Genomic DNA, 14,028 nt, shown 5'->3' with positions numbered 1-14,028 from the left:
GATCTTTCTCAAATTTCATATATAGGTTTCCCTTGGTTCCTAGTGATGCATATTGCATTTTGAGACCAATCTGAAAACAACATGGCAGACAGGCAGCCATCTTGGATTTTGACAATTGAAGTTTGTTGTCGCTATTTCTCAGAAAGTAATGACGGGATCTTTCTCACATTTCATATGTAGGTTCCCCTCGGTGCCTAGTTATGCATATTGCATTTTGAGACCAATAGGAAAACAACATGGCAGACAGGCAGCCATCTTTGATTTTGACAATTGAAGTTTGTTATCGCTATTTTACAGAAGGTACTGAAGGGATCTTTCTCAAATTTTATATGTAAGTTCCCCTTGGTCCCTGGTATTGCATTTTGGGACCAATCCGAAAAACAACATGGCCGACAGACAGCTATTATCGTTAATTTTCTTAAGTACTAGAGGGCTGTTTCTGAATTTACACAGATTAGTAAGACTTCGAGGAAGTAAAAAGTAGAGAAAAGATCAATCAGACATGGAACCTATATAGATCATTCAATGGTGGGCGCCAAGATCTCTCTGGGATCTCTTGTATATAAATGAGGCTGATGTGACCCTAGAGGCCAGAGAGGAAGGCCCCAAAGGGGGAAATTTGGCGAATTATTGCTTTAAAACCCTACTCCTTTTTAACCCTTTGGTGGATTACATTCAAATGTGGTTTGAAACATCATTAGAGGAGGGTAATCATATTTTATGTGAATGAGGTCCTGGGGGTCAGGATGCTTAATTGAAGAGCGTGTCCCTGCTGAAACTGTTTGTCAGATGACCGTTAAGGCCCATGGGCCTCTTGTTTGCTTAATTGTTGATGTGGTTTACAAACTTAAATGTTGTACCGGTATTCAAAGCCGACTCCAGGGTCCTTTTTCATTTCCACTGTTTGGGTGTATACATAATGTTATCACCATAAAGGCTAGAAAAGAGGTTTAATGTTTCGTTCCCAATATGAATGTTTATGCATTTGCATTACTTTACCCTTTGGAAATTCATAATCCAGGTTTCATCCAGTTATGTTTGGTGGTTGCGTGACACAGGGTTGTTTCACCTAGGCAGCTCAGGGTTAAATTCCATGATGGATCTTGAAAAAGTATGGGGATACCTGCCAACTACCTCTTGTCCAGGTTTACTTCCATCCAGGCATTTTGTTATCAACATATTAATAGAAACAGGTATTTGCACTTTATTTCTAATTGTTTTTTTTTCAGCTGGTGACACTATTCAGTGCTCCAAACTATTGTGGAGAATTTGACAATGCTGGTGCAATTATGATAGCTTCAGAAGATCTGATGTGCTCATTCAGTATACTAAGGTGAGTATTCATATACAAGTTACAACTTCATCATCATCATATGGTGGGCTATTCAAAATGTCCTGTGCCTGTGGTCCATGGGTCCCTCCTTAAACAATTCTTGTTAGGGCTGTTTCAGGAAAACATCTATGGGATGGAGGGAAGGCACTTTGAAATTAGGGGACTCATCTATAGAAGGATTTGAAATTTTGATGACCCTCCCATATACCCACTTTTTTGTGAACAGTACTCTCGTATAGAAGCAATTTTAATGTAAACAAGAGGCCCAATGGGCCTGTATCGATCACCTGGCTCTACACCAACTTTGAAGTTGATTGAGGTCATTTCTACACATACTATGCTGATTACCTCTTTATTCAAATATCAGTGTATGCTTGGTTTTTCAATAAATTTTCTAGTCCATTCCAGCATAATATTTGCCTAATATCAGGTTTCAGACACTCTAGGCTATCGCAAAATTATTGTTTACAGATGACAATGAATGTAGGTAAAGGTAATTTATTTGAACAAACTTCATATCACTTCACCCCAGCATGCTACAGGCCCAATATCAAGTCCCTGTGCCTCTTGGTTATTGAGAAGAAGTCGTTTAAAGATTTTAGCCTTTTTGACCCCTGTGACCTTGAATGAAGGTCAAGGTCATTCATTTGAACAAACTTGGTAGCCCTTCACCCTAGCATGCTACAGGCCCAATATCAAGTCCCTGGGCAACTTGGTTATTAAGGAGAAGCTGTTTGAAGATTATAGCCTATTTGACCCATGTGACCTTGAATGAAGGTCAAGGCCATTTATTTGAACAAACTTGGTAGCCCTTCACCCCAGCATGCTAAGGGCCCAATATCAAGTCCCTGGGCCTCTTGGTTATTGAGAAGAAGTTGTTTGAAGATTATAGAATATTTGACCCATGTGACCTTGAATGAAGGTCAAGGTCATTTCTTTGAACAAACTTGGTAGCCCTTTACCCCAGCATGCTACAGGCCCAATATCAAGTCCCTGGGCCTCTTGGTTATTGAGAAGAAGTCGTTGGAAGATTATAGCCTTTTTGACCCATGTGACCTTGAATGAAGGTCAAGGTCATTTCTTTGAACAAACTTGGTAGCCCTTTACCCCAGCATGCTACAGGCCGAATATCAAGTCCCTGTGCCTCTTGGTTATTGAGAAGAAGTTGTTTAAATGAAAAGTTGACGCCGGACAGACGGCCGGACGGAAGCCGCACCACGGCATAAGCTCACTTGCCCATCGGGCAGGTGAGCTAAAAATGGTATAACCATATGAAATGCACTCATATACAGAATCAATTTATTTCAAACCCCACCAACCCATAGATGTGATTTTAATTTGAACCCACCCCACCACATGTAATTTATTAAAGTGCCTTCCCCCTGTCCCTTTGGTCCCTTGTTCCATTTCGGCACCAATTGAAAAGCAAAATGCCCGAAAGGTGGCCATCTTGGATGGAAGCATCTCTCTGAAATGTAATATGCATGTTCCCCTTAGTCCCTGGTTGTGCATATTTTATTTCAGAACCCATTTAAATAGAATCTACACAGTCTGCCATCTTGGATTTTGACATATGAAGTTTATTATTGCTATTTCTCAGTACTTCATGGAATAAATTTGATAAAATAAAATTTGATTTTGAAAATTTTGCCACAATCATAAATCTCTCAAAATTTTAAATTAATCAATACACTGGTACTTACTACTATTGATTTTGTCTGCTGACATAGTGACAAGCAATTCAATCTTGGTTATGCATATTTTATAACAATGGATAATTATGGAACAATTTGGATGCTAAACATGTCATCTCTTAGAAAGTACTGGATAGGTTTTTGTCAAATCTTGTTCACTGGTTCCTCTTTGTTCCAATTAAGTTGTGTCCGATACATTCTCAAGGTCATATCCATTTAAGCCCACCATTATCAGACAATCACTTTTAATCCCTAGTTTTTGAAATTACTACCTAACTTGTAGGTTCCCCTAGGTCACTTCTTGTTCCCATTTATCTTCGAGTCTGAAAAGATTAGTCTTTCATCAGACTGATAAAGATCATTCATTGGTGGGCATCAAGATCACTCTGTGATCTTTGTTTTAGTTACCATGTTACAATTAGAATCATAAATCGATTGGCCTTACATGTGCAGAAATGCATTCCTTAATGGCAACAGAATTGACCTCTCTGTCATCTGAGCAGTGAAGAGTCCTAGAGCTATGGACAGTAAAGATCATAATAATGGTGGCACCAAGATCTTCTGTGATATATCTTGTGACACAATAAAACAAAGATAATCCATTTGTATGTGTGTGATAAGGCCCTCTTGTTGTTTTTTTTAATTTGATCAATCTTTATTCCAAGGTCATTTTTCAGAATCTAAGTTACTATTTTGTCTCTGTTACACGAGCCAAGCAATGATTTTACTTTTGACTCTCATGTTTTTATTTTTCCTTTCAGCCTGGTAAAAGGAAAACTGTAGCTGTCAAAAAGTGAATATATTCAACTAGATGTTCCTTAGTGTGAAGATTCACTGGCCAAAGTTGGAAGTCTAACTCAACATATAACATTTCAAAATCAAATCTAATATTACGAAAATTATAATCACTCAATCACGTACATCACCTGCTAGTTGTAAATCTTGTTCACTCTTATGTGAAAGTATTATATAAACGCTAGTTTAAAATCAGTAAACAAGTGTAGCCAAGCTTTTTGTGTCACCTGTAAAAATCTGGTGACATACATATGTCGGCGGCGGCGGCACACAGGTTTTCATGCTATAATTCAGGTTCCCTTGGGGTGATCAAACTCAAAACTTCATGCAGATCTTCCTTACCAAAAGTGCTCACTTGGGATTGCTTTTCAGGTCCAAAGGTCAAAGGTCAAGGTCACTGTTAATTTAAATAGATAATTTGTTTCCTTGTGGTAACTCGAGTTCCTTCAAGCCCATCAGACTCAATTTTCATGCAGTTTTTCCTTACAAGTAATAGTCCAAAGGTCAAGGTCACTGTTACTTAAATAGAATATGTTTCCATGCAATAACTCCAGTTCTCTTGGGCCGATCAAGCTAAAACTTCTTGAGGTGATCATGAACTGAAAGTTCCTGCTCTGTATTGCTGAATTTCGAGCATATTTGAGTGATGCTGGTCTTGGCTTACATTTAACATTATTTCTTGAAGTGAAAAAGATATCCAATTCTTTGTAACCACCTAACTTGCTGCGCAAGAGACACATCCACTTCAGTGGAATTCTTGTTTTACCTATAGACAATTTCACGCTGATATCATATCAAATGAGATAGATTAGTTACAAAATTTCATAGAAGTGTGCTATTTTTGCCAAATATATATATATGTACATGTAGTGTAGTGTAAATTATTTAATAAGCAATAAAAACCTGCATAATTTCTTGGTAAAGATTATGTTATGAACTTGACCCTCTTATGATTTATTCAAATGCAAAATTCATCTCTCCAATGAAAATGACCTATAAACATAAGGTTTACAGTCTATGTATAGTTTGATGGAAGACCAGAATGTCCGAGTAGATCTTATTACATCAAATCATTTTTAGCTCACCTGCCTGGTACAGTGTCTTTCGTCAACATTTTCCTTTAAATTAGGGAGAGGCCTGGGTTCATGATAAGAGCCAGGAACATGCAGAGATGAAGGGCTACACAATTTGTTGAAATGAATACCTTCCCTCATTGAAATGAGGATAGAGGTATACAGCTAACACCCACATACATGACATTGATAAACTTTAAAGTTGCATTAGTTGCGGGTGAGTGATACATGTAGCATTCACTGTATAAGTACTATCTGCAATACTTTTTTGTTATGAGAATGCAAGATTAGATGTAATGACCATTTTATAAGTTGTAAGCTTTGATTTCAATAGTTTCATTGCCAAATTAGGAAGATGTCTATTTTGTATTGAAATTGAAATCATGAATTTGATACTATGGTGTGCAATTGAAATATTGTAGATTGCATTACACTTTTAATACATTCTGTCAAGATTTTTACCAAACAACACAAATTAACACAAACCGGTGAGTTACCAATGTATTGGTAAAATATTCATCTTTGTTTAGTGATTAAAATCTAATATACCAGTAAAAGTTATTCATGATCAGTTTACCAACTTTCTTTGGTCATCTAATCAATTGGTAGGTCTAAATTTGAAAATTACAGCATAAATATCATTTTAAGATATAACTAGGACTTCATACAGATGTACATGTAGACATTGAAAATTAGTTTGGCAATTTAAGCTCTGACCTACAAATTCATGTGGAAGACTGTTTCATAACCGTGGGTCAGATGCTTATAAACAACAAATATTTAGTTTTCTTCAAATTTCATATTGACCATGTTTGAACTAATGTTTACCACTTTGAGGAGTATAAATAACTTTAATGGATGTAAATAGTTAATAATCAGTATTTGTTTTTACTTATTTTCCCTATCTGTGTATCTATCATTTTAGTTCATCTGTCTGTAGGGCAAGTGTAAACTGTAAACCAACTTTCTATTGTGGCCTCTAACTTTCATGATTTTCACATTACAAGTTAGCAGCAATTAACTTTCGTGAAACGGGCTTGCCCTTCTAATTTTCACAAAAGTTTCTGAAATGTACTAAACCAGCTGTCTGTCTACCTATGCAGGTAAACATCATCCCCTTTAGAAACATAGATCAGACTGTGTCAGTTACGAGCAGTATGTTTTGATTTGTCATTAGATAAACATATTGGGCTTACAAATGGCTTAAGAAAAAAAAATAATTGTACCAATAATGAAACTAATTCAAATTAATTCTAAGGAATTTGGTGCTTGTTATATCTGTGATATTTGTTTTGGTTTTAATTGATGTATAAGCATGTGCTAGTATAGCCAGTACAGTACATCTTTTATTAACTTTTTGCAAATTTTTTTCAATTGCTAAATTCACTTAGGTAAATTGCGTGTGAAAGTTGGTTTAGAGTAGTTGACACTATTTTGTGGCATCCATTGTCAACTTTTTAGGGCATCAAGAACACTTTGATATCTGTGTGTCTGCAAACAATCTGAACATATTTGACTTTTCAAAAACTGCTAAATCAATTGTGAATTAGTGCCATCTGAGGGTGGGATCAACGGGGTCAAATTGACCTATATTTCAACACTGTTCTCTTTCAGATCCAGATGCTGGAACAAATACTATAATCTTCTTGGATGGAAGGGTCTTAAATTTATCAATTTTATTACCGCAGACTTTACATTCCTGCTTGGATACCTTATACGATAAATAAAATCGATGGAAAATTCAAGTCTCCTTCACACGCATATAATTAATCTGTTTATTGCTTTGGTAGTTTTCAGCTAACATAAAATATTGTGTTTGTCATGTTGTTGACAAATTCACAGTTAATGTATTTGCTTTTATTGCATGTACATAGGACCTTGCTTTGTCTAATTTCCATATCTGGTCACAGCAACAACAAAAATTAGTATATCAGAGCTCAGTTGATCATTAATGTAGATTAGCCTTGTGCTGGGAGATATATACAAAAGGGGAGGGTGACCCCAACTCAGTGACAGAGGGGCTCGCTCAATCTGTAGATCTTGTCTACTATAACTGATCAAGGCATTTCACTGAAATTTTGTTTTTAACAAATTCATTGGTTCCATGGGGCTGTATCGGTCAAATGTTTAATAGCAAGTCTAGCTGATATAGGATAAAGCTTTGCACATGCTGCAGAGGTGCATTTAATTTCATGATAAACAATCTGAGTAAATACGAAAATAGCATAATTATTTTACATATCAATGATGTGGATAATATGAGTACATGTACTTGCATTGAATTGCCCTATCAAATTAAGAAATATGTTTCATCTGTTTCCTAATGCCTATGCAATGATCACTAAATATATTTTATTAAGTTAATAACACAGACAGCTTGACAAATTCAATGTTTTTTTCTGATTTATTACTCATTTTGTCCATTACGAGCTTATCAGTGCAGGTAAGAATACAAATCCATGTATACCAGGTAATTAAGTGTTAATTTACACTTGTGGCATAAGGGCAATCAACATCCTATTAAGTCAATCACTATCAAATATGTTCCTTGTAATAATTTAAGAAGCATGGCAACAATTACATGTACTCAAAAATCTTATACTCCTCAAAATATTTGCTCACATTACCAAATACGGCTAGTTTTTACTGCTCTTTGTTTTGATACTCATTATTGGAGATCAATGTTTTTTCTTTTTTCTTTCCAAATTAGAATAGTTTTAAACATTGAGTAATCCGTCCATTTGTCAGTGAATACTCTGTGATCTGTAATATTTTTGTTTTCATGTAAAAATAGTTGTAGAACTAAGTTTTTAATATGATATTGCTGAAGCCTTCTGCGAACAGCAAAGAAAATCTGAAGCCAAAAGAAGACTGGTGTTTCAAAAGTAATACAAAGTCGTGAATATATCTTTATATCAAATAACCAATTTTACCAAGAAATAGATATTGTATATTTTTGTAATCATAAGTGTTATACCCAGAACTTGGTAAAGTTAAAAAAGATTTTAACAGTGATAATCAGAAATTGTTATTAAATAAATGTTTTGTTTCAGTGATAATTAACAGAAATTGTGATTGAATAAATGTTTTGTTTCAATACGTACAAAATAACTTGCTTGTTTTTTAGTTCCCCTAAATCAAAGAACCAAGGTGAGCTTATGCTTTACCATGGTGTCTAGCGTCCGTCAACAATTACCTCGTGAACTTTTAGAAATATCAACCAATTTTGATGAAACTTTGTAAGCAGTCAGATATTAACAAGATCTCAAACAAGTTCGCAAAAAGGAAATTATTTGACGAGTTCGAAAAAGGACATTATTTGACAGTAACAAAGCTTGCAGAGTTATTGCCCTTTGTAATAATATAATTATTGGACCTTGTAAACAATATAACTGAAGTAAATATAATTTATCAACCAAGTTTGATAAAACTTTGTATGTAGCCATATATCGTCAAGATCTTGTACAAGTTTGAAAATGGCATTTACCGGTATTTGACAGTACTTGCTGAAATATTGCCCTTTGTAATATATTATCGTTAACAATTCTTTTGCTCAACCTGGCTTGAAGGGTATCTTTTTAAAAGACTACTTGTCCTGAACAACTTAACAGATTGGACGAAATTTGGTATAGATAATTATTTGTCCTGAACAACTTCGTAGAGTGGATGAAATTTGGTCTAGAGGATTATTTGGCAATGTTGTATAAATAAAGGATGTGAGACCATTGGGGCGGGAAAAAGGGTGCCCAATAAGGAAAATACAGCAAAAAAAAAAAAAAAAAAAAAACTTTTTTCGAGAATGACAGGATTAATCCGCCTGTAGTTTGAACCATGGTTGGGAAAGGCAGTTCAAAAGTAGGAAAATATAACTTAAGTTAAGAGTATATTGCTAAAATTACTTAAATATCCAGATGAGCGATGCAGGCCCTCTGGGCCTCTTGTTCATGAAGAAGGGCCTCTGTCGCTCACCTGGTTGGATTTGACCAAATGTCAAAATAATGTTCATGTTCAATTCCACAGTCTGATGTTGGAAAGGCAAATGTACTCTTCGTAAGAGTCTGTGAAGGAAGAGGGAATCGCCCCACAACCACAGCATAAAAAGGCAAATGTAGAAATACCCAATCTTATTGTATAGGAGGAGACAGTCATCAAAACTATTAAAGAATCTTATTTAAACCGGAAAAATCACAAAGGCTAGACAATTTCCATCTTACTTTCTTTGAAGCAAACGAGGGATGATTCATATGTTGTGAGCCTCGTATTGAAGGAGGTACTCGAGGATGTTCTTTTTAAGTCCTACAATTCTCTGACTATATAGGGCCATGTACCCAAGGACTGGTCTCATTTGGTGAGTTTATATCAACGAGGTAGCACTCTAAAGTAAACAAGACAAGTGGCTTTGCAAAATGGACAAAATCGGTGAAAGAGCAGTGATCCAATATTTGAATAAAAAAGGTTCAACACCTAAGGATATCCATAATGATATGGTAGCAACACTAGGGAAACATGCCCCTTCATATGCTACAGTGAAAAGGTGGATGGCACGGCAGACAGGGCCTTCAGGATGACACCCCCCCCCATCCTGGAAGGACTGTCAATGTTGCAACCCCAGAAATAGTCAACAAAGTTCATGATATTGTTGACTGACAGACGAGTCACAGAAAGATATATAGCCAGTAGAGTTAGCATTTCACAGGAAAGAGTACATTCAATTCCGACCGAGGATCTTGCAATGAGAAAGTTTTCGGCTCGATGGGTACCAAGACTTCTGACAGTTTATCAGAAGCACATCACAAGGTGCAAATTATGGCATGCTAATCTTAATCTTTTTGAAGAAGATCCTGCCAACTTTCTTCAGAGATTTCACTATGGATGAAACATGGGTCCATTATTTTAATCCCAGAGGCCAAACAACAATCGAAACAATGGAAGCACCAAGGCTCTCCCCTGCAAAGAAGGCAAAAGACTGTTCCATCAGCTGGGAAGGTTATGGCCTCGGTTTTCTGGGATGCAGATGGTATTCTGCTGATAGATCATCTCCAAAAGGGACAAACAATCATGGCACATACTATGCTTCACTTCTGAGGCAGTTACAGGAAAATATTAAACTTAAGCGCCGCAAAAAGCTCACTAAAGTTGTTATTTCATCAGAACAATGCCTGTTCACAAGTCTGTCATTGCCAGGGCTGCCATTTACGATTTGATCATCCGCCTTATTCACCTCATCTCACTCCAACAGCTAGTTCAGGCACCCACTTTAAGTCCGATGATGACGTCATACATGCAGTGCATGACTTTCTGAACAGCCAAGAAAAGGGGTTCTATAAAAGTGGCATTGAGGCCCTTAAACACCGCTGGCAAAAGTTTATAGATACTGAAGGGGATTATGCTGAAAAATAATACAATATGTCCTGCAAAATTCATATCCTTCAATATGAGGCTCACAACATATCAATCAGCCCTCGTAGCAATGGTAATAGCAGGACCACTGATTGAGATTTTCAGTCAAATATTGTGTACAAGTATCCATCATATGAGTCAGCACAATATACAAGGGAGACAAATGTATGGCTGGAAATTATCAACTGGTCAGTCTAACATCTGTAAGGTCATGGAAACTAATTTTTTTTGTTTGAAAACAAATCTTCAAATTATCATATTTCTCTCATTTCCTCAGACTTCTGGAGTATTTCAAAGAAAATTTTCATATGTGATGCAAAAAAGGGTTAAAGTTACACCCAAAATAACTAAACTGTCAATAGGGCAAAGTTGATACAAAAATGTGTCAAAATTATACATCAGTAATAAAAGTTTGTATTAACCAAACTAAAAAATACTTTGTTGTATTGCTATTCACCTTAAAAACAAGGAATTATGCTACTGAAATTGATCTGAAATGGAAATTTTACCTCGTATGTTAAGTACATTTAATTGCTGTGATTTAAATGTATATACCAATCAGTTAGAAAAATCCACAGGAAAAATACTGCCTACAGTTCAAATATCTGCATACTAAATGTACAGTATATAATTCTTTCCTTCACAATCACAGGTCAAAGAACTCCTCTTGAATCATAATTCTATCACAGTATACATGATTGGTTCAACAAGGTGGTGATTTATCTACCCAGATTGTCCTCTCACTTGATGATCCCTTCATGTTTGAGAAGCCACAACTTCATCTTGTTCTTTTTGCCCCCACTGTAGTTTCCAACGCCACCTCCTTCAGGCAAAACACGGTGACAAGGGATGATGAGCTGTATTGGATTAGCCTTCATCGCTGCACCTACAGCACGACAAGCCTTTATGTTACCACTTAAGTTTGCTAGCTGGGTATAGGAAACACTCTGTCCAAACTTCACCTTCTCTGGAAGTGTCTTCCAGACTGTCTCTGTAAAAGACCCTGAAATAAGCACAATCACAATTATTTTCTGAATTTGATAAGAAATAGTACAAAAGTTTCAGTTTCCTTCCAGCTGAAGAAACTCACTTGAGTTATAGGCAATCATCTATGATGGTATTGGACTGAAAATTTAATCTGATGGCCTTGAAAGTTTATTTTCAAACTGATCCTTGACTAAAATCAAACAATATGAAGAAACTGAAGAGGATACTTTATATGAATGCTGAAGATATTATCAGATATATGCAAAATACCCCGCATTACAGGGACTTTGTTATGGAGGAGCTATACAAACCTTCTTTAAACACAGATGCACATATTGAGGGTGACACTTGGCATTTATGTTGTCCTTTGAAGTAGTATTTGAGCCAGTCTACACCCAGTAGGAGAGGTTTGTAGGTGTAGCCATTGTCCTGATACTTCTGGGACGTCACCATCACCTCCACACTGTAACAGGAGAATAGCATTGATCACTGTTTTATGTGTCAGTTCAGTAATACAAAGTAGTGCAAGGATGTTGGAACTATCATGCACATCATCCATCATCCATGGACATCCATTTTTTTCAAATACACACACAGAAGCATTGAAATTTCAATTTCAATGTGCTATTCCAGAAAAAAATACCTTGTATCTCCTCTTCTCACACACAAGTGACAAAGTGGTCAACTGCACTTTGTTGTATGTTTTTGGAATTTGGAGTTTGGGTGAGTGTCTGCCACACTTTTTTAGCTTTGTGGCGTGAATACTGTTTGAGGTGCATGTAAAAATATGGCTTATTGATATGCTTAAGTATAACATCCGTAATTATATCTACAATGTACACAGACACTTGAATTCACTGTCTTTTTCGTAAAACCTACACCCATATCGCGTCTATACCATACAGCCTCTCCTTCCAAATTTTACTCCATTTATGCAACATTCATATAAAGCAGCTGCACAATAACTGGTCATCACCTTTTGTCTGGTGTAAAGTTTTCATCTGTTTCATCCGTCTGCGACATATAGTGGAGACCCCGAGGACAGCTCACAAGTTCCATAGTACCCACAGGTGTGCTCACAAGGTATGTGTTGGTAGGGCCATGGTGACAGGAAGACCCAACACATCTCTGTCGTTTGGCCTTGACCGACATTTTACATCCAGCAAACAAATAATTCTACAAAAATAAATTCATGAACTTCTGTCATATTGCCTATTTTTTCATTTATATCTTTTTTTATTGACATCTTAAATAAGGTGTCAGATTTTAAATGTTTGGCACCAGTTTATTGTTTGGTTCTTTCATGTCTATTTAGCAGCCAGCTGTAAAGGTCAGAAAGCAAGAGTGCAGTTAGGGGTCAGTTGCAATCTTGCACTGTCTGATTCTTGCAAAATATGAAAATTAGATGAAAAGGACCATCTTATCTTACAAGCATCAGGACATTAGGTTAACTGACTGCCAGTAACTATTGCCCAATGCAATGACTCCACGGCCATCCAGTCTGGGTTAGGAAGACAGTAGTATGAAACATATGAAAGATCATGATCAATGAAGAACCTTCTGACAAATTGCGGTAACAAACTTTTACAGAAGTAAAGACAGACCACAGATGAAGGGCGATTTGAATAGCCCACCATCATCAGATAGTGCGCTTAAAAAGGTCACTGGATCAAATTTGTTCAGACACTCAAATTATTTTAGGCCCTAGATTAAGATATTTGGCTGTGTATTGATTCAGGATCCAGGAATTATAAATGCCAACAAAGTTACACTTGTTAAAATATTAAACAGAGTTCCCATTAACCAAAACGTCTAAAATCATGTTTGGTTATTGGCAATTAATTCATTCCTAAATTTAAAGCCCGACAAAATTGTGAAAAGAAATTACCTTAACGCATATTGATGATCACAGGGGGTCAACTAACAATCAAATTAGTACTACATGTATAAGCCTTTTCACAGCTGCGATATCATTTACATAGCTGCTCTATTTTTAGATGTATGCATGTAGACAAAGTGACTCTTACATGTGAAGAACGCCAGTATATCATAGTGGACTCATAATTAGCTCTGCATTTCTGTTGCTATTTTGGAGGCTTATACAGATATGCAAAACAATTAGGCTAGGTCCTAGTTCATATCACATTATACATACAATCACTTATTGAACTAGACTAAATTCTCTGACTTAATATAGAATCTAAATCATGTCAACACGTAAATATATAACCGTACTATTGTCAAACTTCTAATTTTCACTTTCTTGAAACATAACATTATTCAAATTTCCAAGAACTGACTTTGCCGAGTTACGAAGTCAATGTTTTCGTCCAGTGCCGATCTGAGGTCGTGCATGACAAACACTCCCGCGGTTTTCTATGATGTGACGATAAGAGTTGTCGTTCATTATTATGAAGTTGATTCTAATATATTATTGACGGACTACAATTCCGGCTTCAGTAAAAAATAATCTTATCTGGTCCAACTAATTCTGAGTAATTCATGAGATCAATCATGAAGCAATATTGATATATTGGATGAAAGTACATGTATAGGGATTTGCAATGATAACTGTAATGATAAATTACGTTTGATTTCGAATCAATTTTTGATTATCATCATTTACAGTATCGTTATAAACAATATTTGCACTACATGTTAATATAACAGGAAAATTGGCACAAATTCCAAATCAGCTATTATAAATGGACTCTAACTTGGAAATGTGTATCAAGTCACCTCGCCA

The 14,028-nt window shown here is 36.0% G+C and overlaps 2 protein-coding genes across 7 annotated transcripts in view; one reads left to right on the top strand and one right to left on the bottom strand.

Annotated features, from left to right (window-relative positions):
• The window catches only part of LOC117324794 (serine/threonine-protein phosphatase PP1-like), a 33,692-nt gene extending 25,791 nt beyond the window's left edge, over nucleotides 1-7,901 (top strand). For all 3 annotated transcript variants that reach the window (XM_033880632.1, XM_033880644.1, XM_033880636.1), the window contains exons 10-11: nucleotides 1,230-1,332; nucleotides 3,787-7,901. In XM_033880632.1, the coding sequence (XP_033736523.1) occupies nucleotides 1,230-1,332; nucleotides 3,787-3,824 (141 nt within the window). In that variant the 3' untranslated portion in view covers nucleotides 3,825-7,901. The remainder of the gene's footprint in view (nucleotides 1-1,229; nucleotides 1,333-3,786) is intronic.
• On the bottom strand, nucleotides 7,286-13,682 carry LOC117324820 (methylated-DNA--protein-cysteine methyltransferase-like). 4 transcript variants are annotated; one of them, XM_033880663.1, is made up of 4 exons: nucleotides 13,583-13,682; nucleotides 12,259-12,458; nucleotides 11,594-11,745; nucleotides 7,286-11,298 (listed from the first exon to the last, which is right to left on the bottom strand). In XM_033880663.1, exons 2-4 carry the CDS (start codon nucleotides 12,432-12,434, stop codon nucleotides 11,036-11,038), a joined length of 591 nt encoding a protein of 196 aa, XP_033736554.1. In that variant the 5' UTR covers nucleotides 12,435-12,458; nucleotides 13,583-13,682; the 3' UTR covers nucleotides 7,286-11,035. The 4 variants fall into 4 exon arrangements, with proteins under 4 accessions (XP_033736554.1, XP_033736543.1, XP_033736549.1 ...); XM_033880652.1 differs by having other exon boundaries at nucleotides 13,518-13,631; XM_033880658.1 differs by lacking the exon at nucleotides 13,583-13,682 and adding an exon at nucleotides 13,310-13,483.
• Between the last annotated feature and the right edge of the window lie 346 nt (nucleotides 13,683-14,028).

Source organism: Pecten maximus, chromosome 1 (genome assembly GCF_902652985.1).
Source record: "Pecten maximus chromosome 1, xPecMax1.1, whole genome shotgun sequence".
NCBI lineage: Eukaryota > Metazoa > Mollusca > Bivalvia > Pectinida > Pectinidae > Pecten > Pecten maximus.
This window is presented reverse-complemented; position numbering and strand designations above follow the sequence as displayed.

Bases quoted from the DNA above. Each gene is read 5' to 3' on its own strand.
- LOC117324820 (XM_033880652.1), bottom strand. From the start codon at position 13,559: ATGTTATGTTTCAAGAAAGTGAAAATTAGAAGTTTGACAATA. The intron at 12,459-13,517 runs GTACGGTTATAT...TTATTTTTGTAG, and splicing joins AAATTAGAAGTTTGACAATA to AATTATTTGTTTGCTGGATG. The intron at 11,299-11,593 runs GTTTGTATAGCT...TGCTTATTTCAG, and splicing joins TGCATCTGTGTTTAAAGAAG to GGTCTTTTACAGAGACAGTC.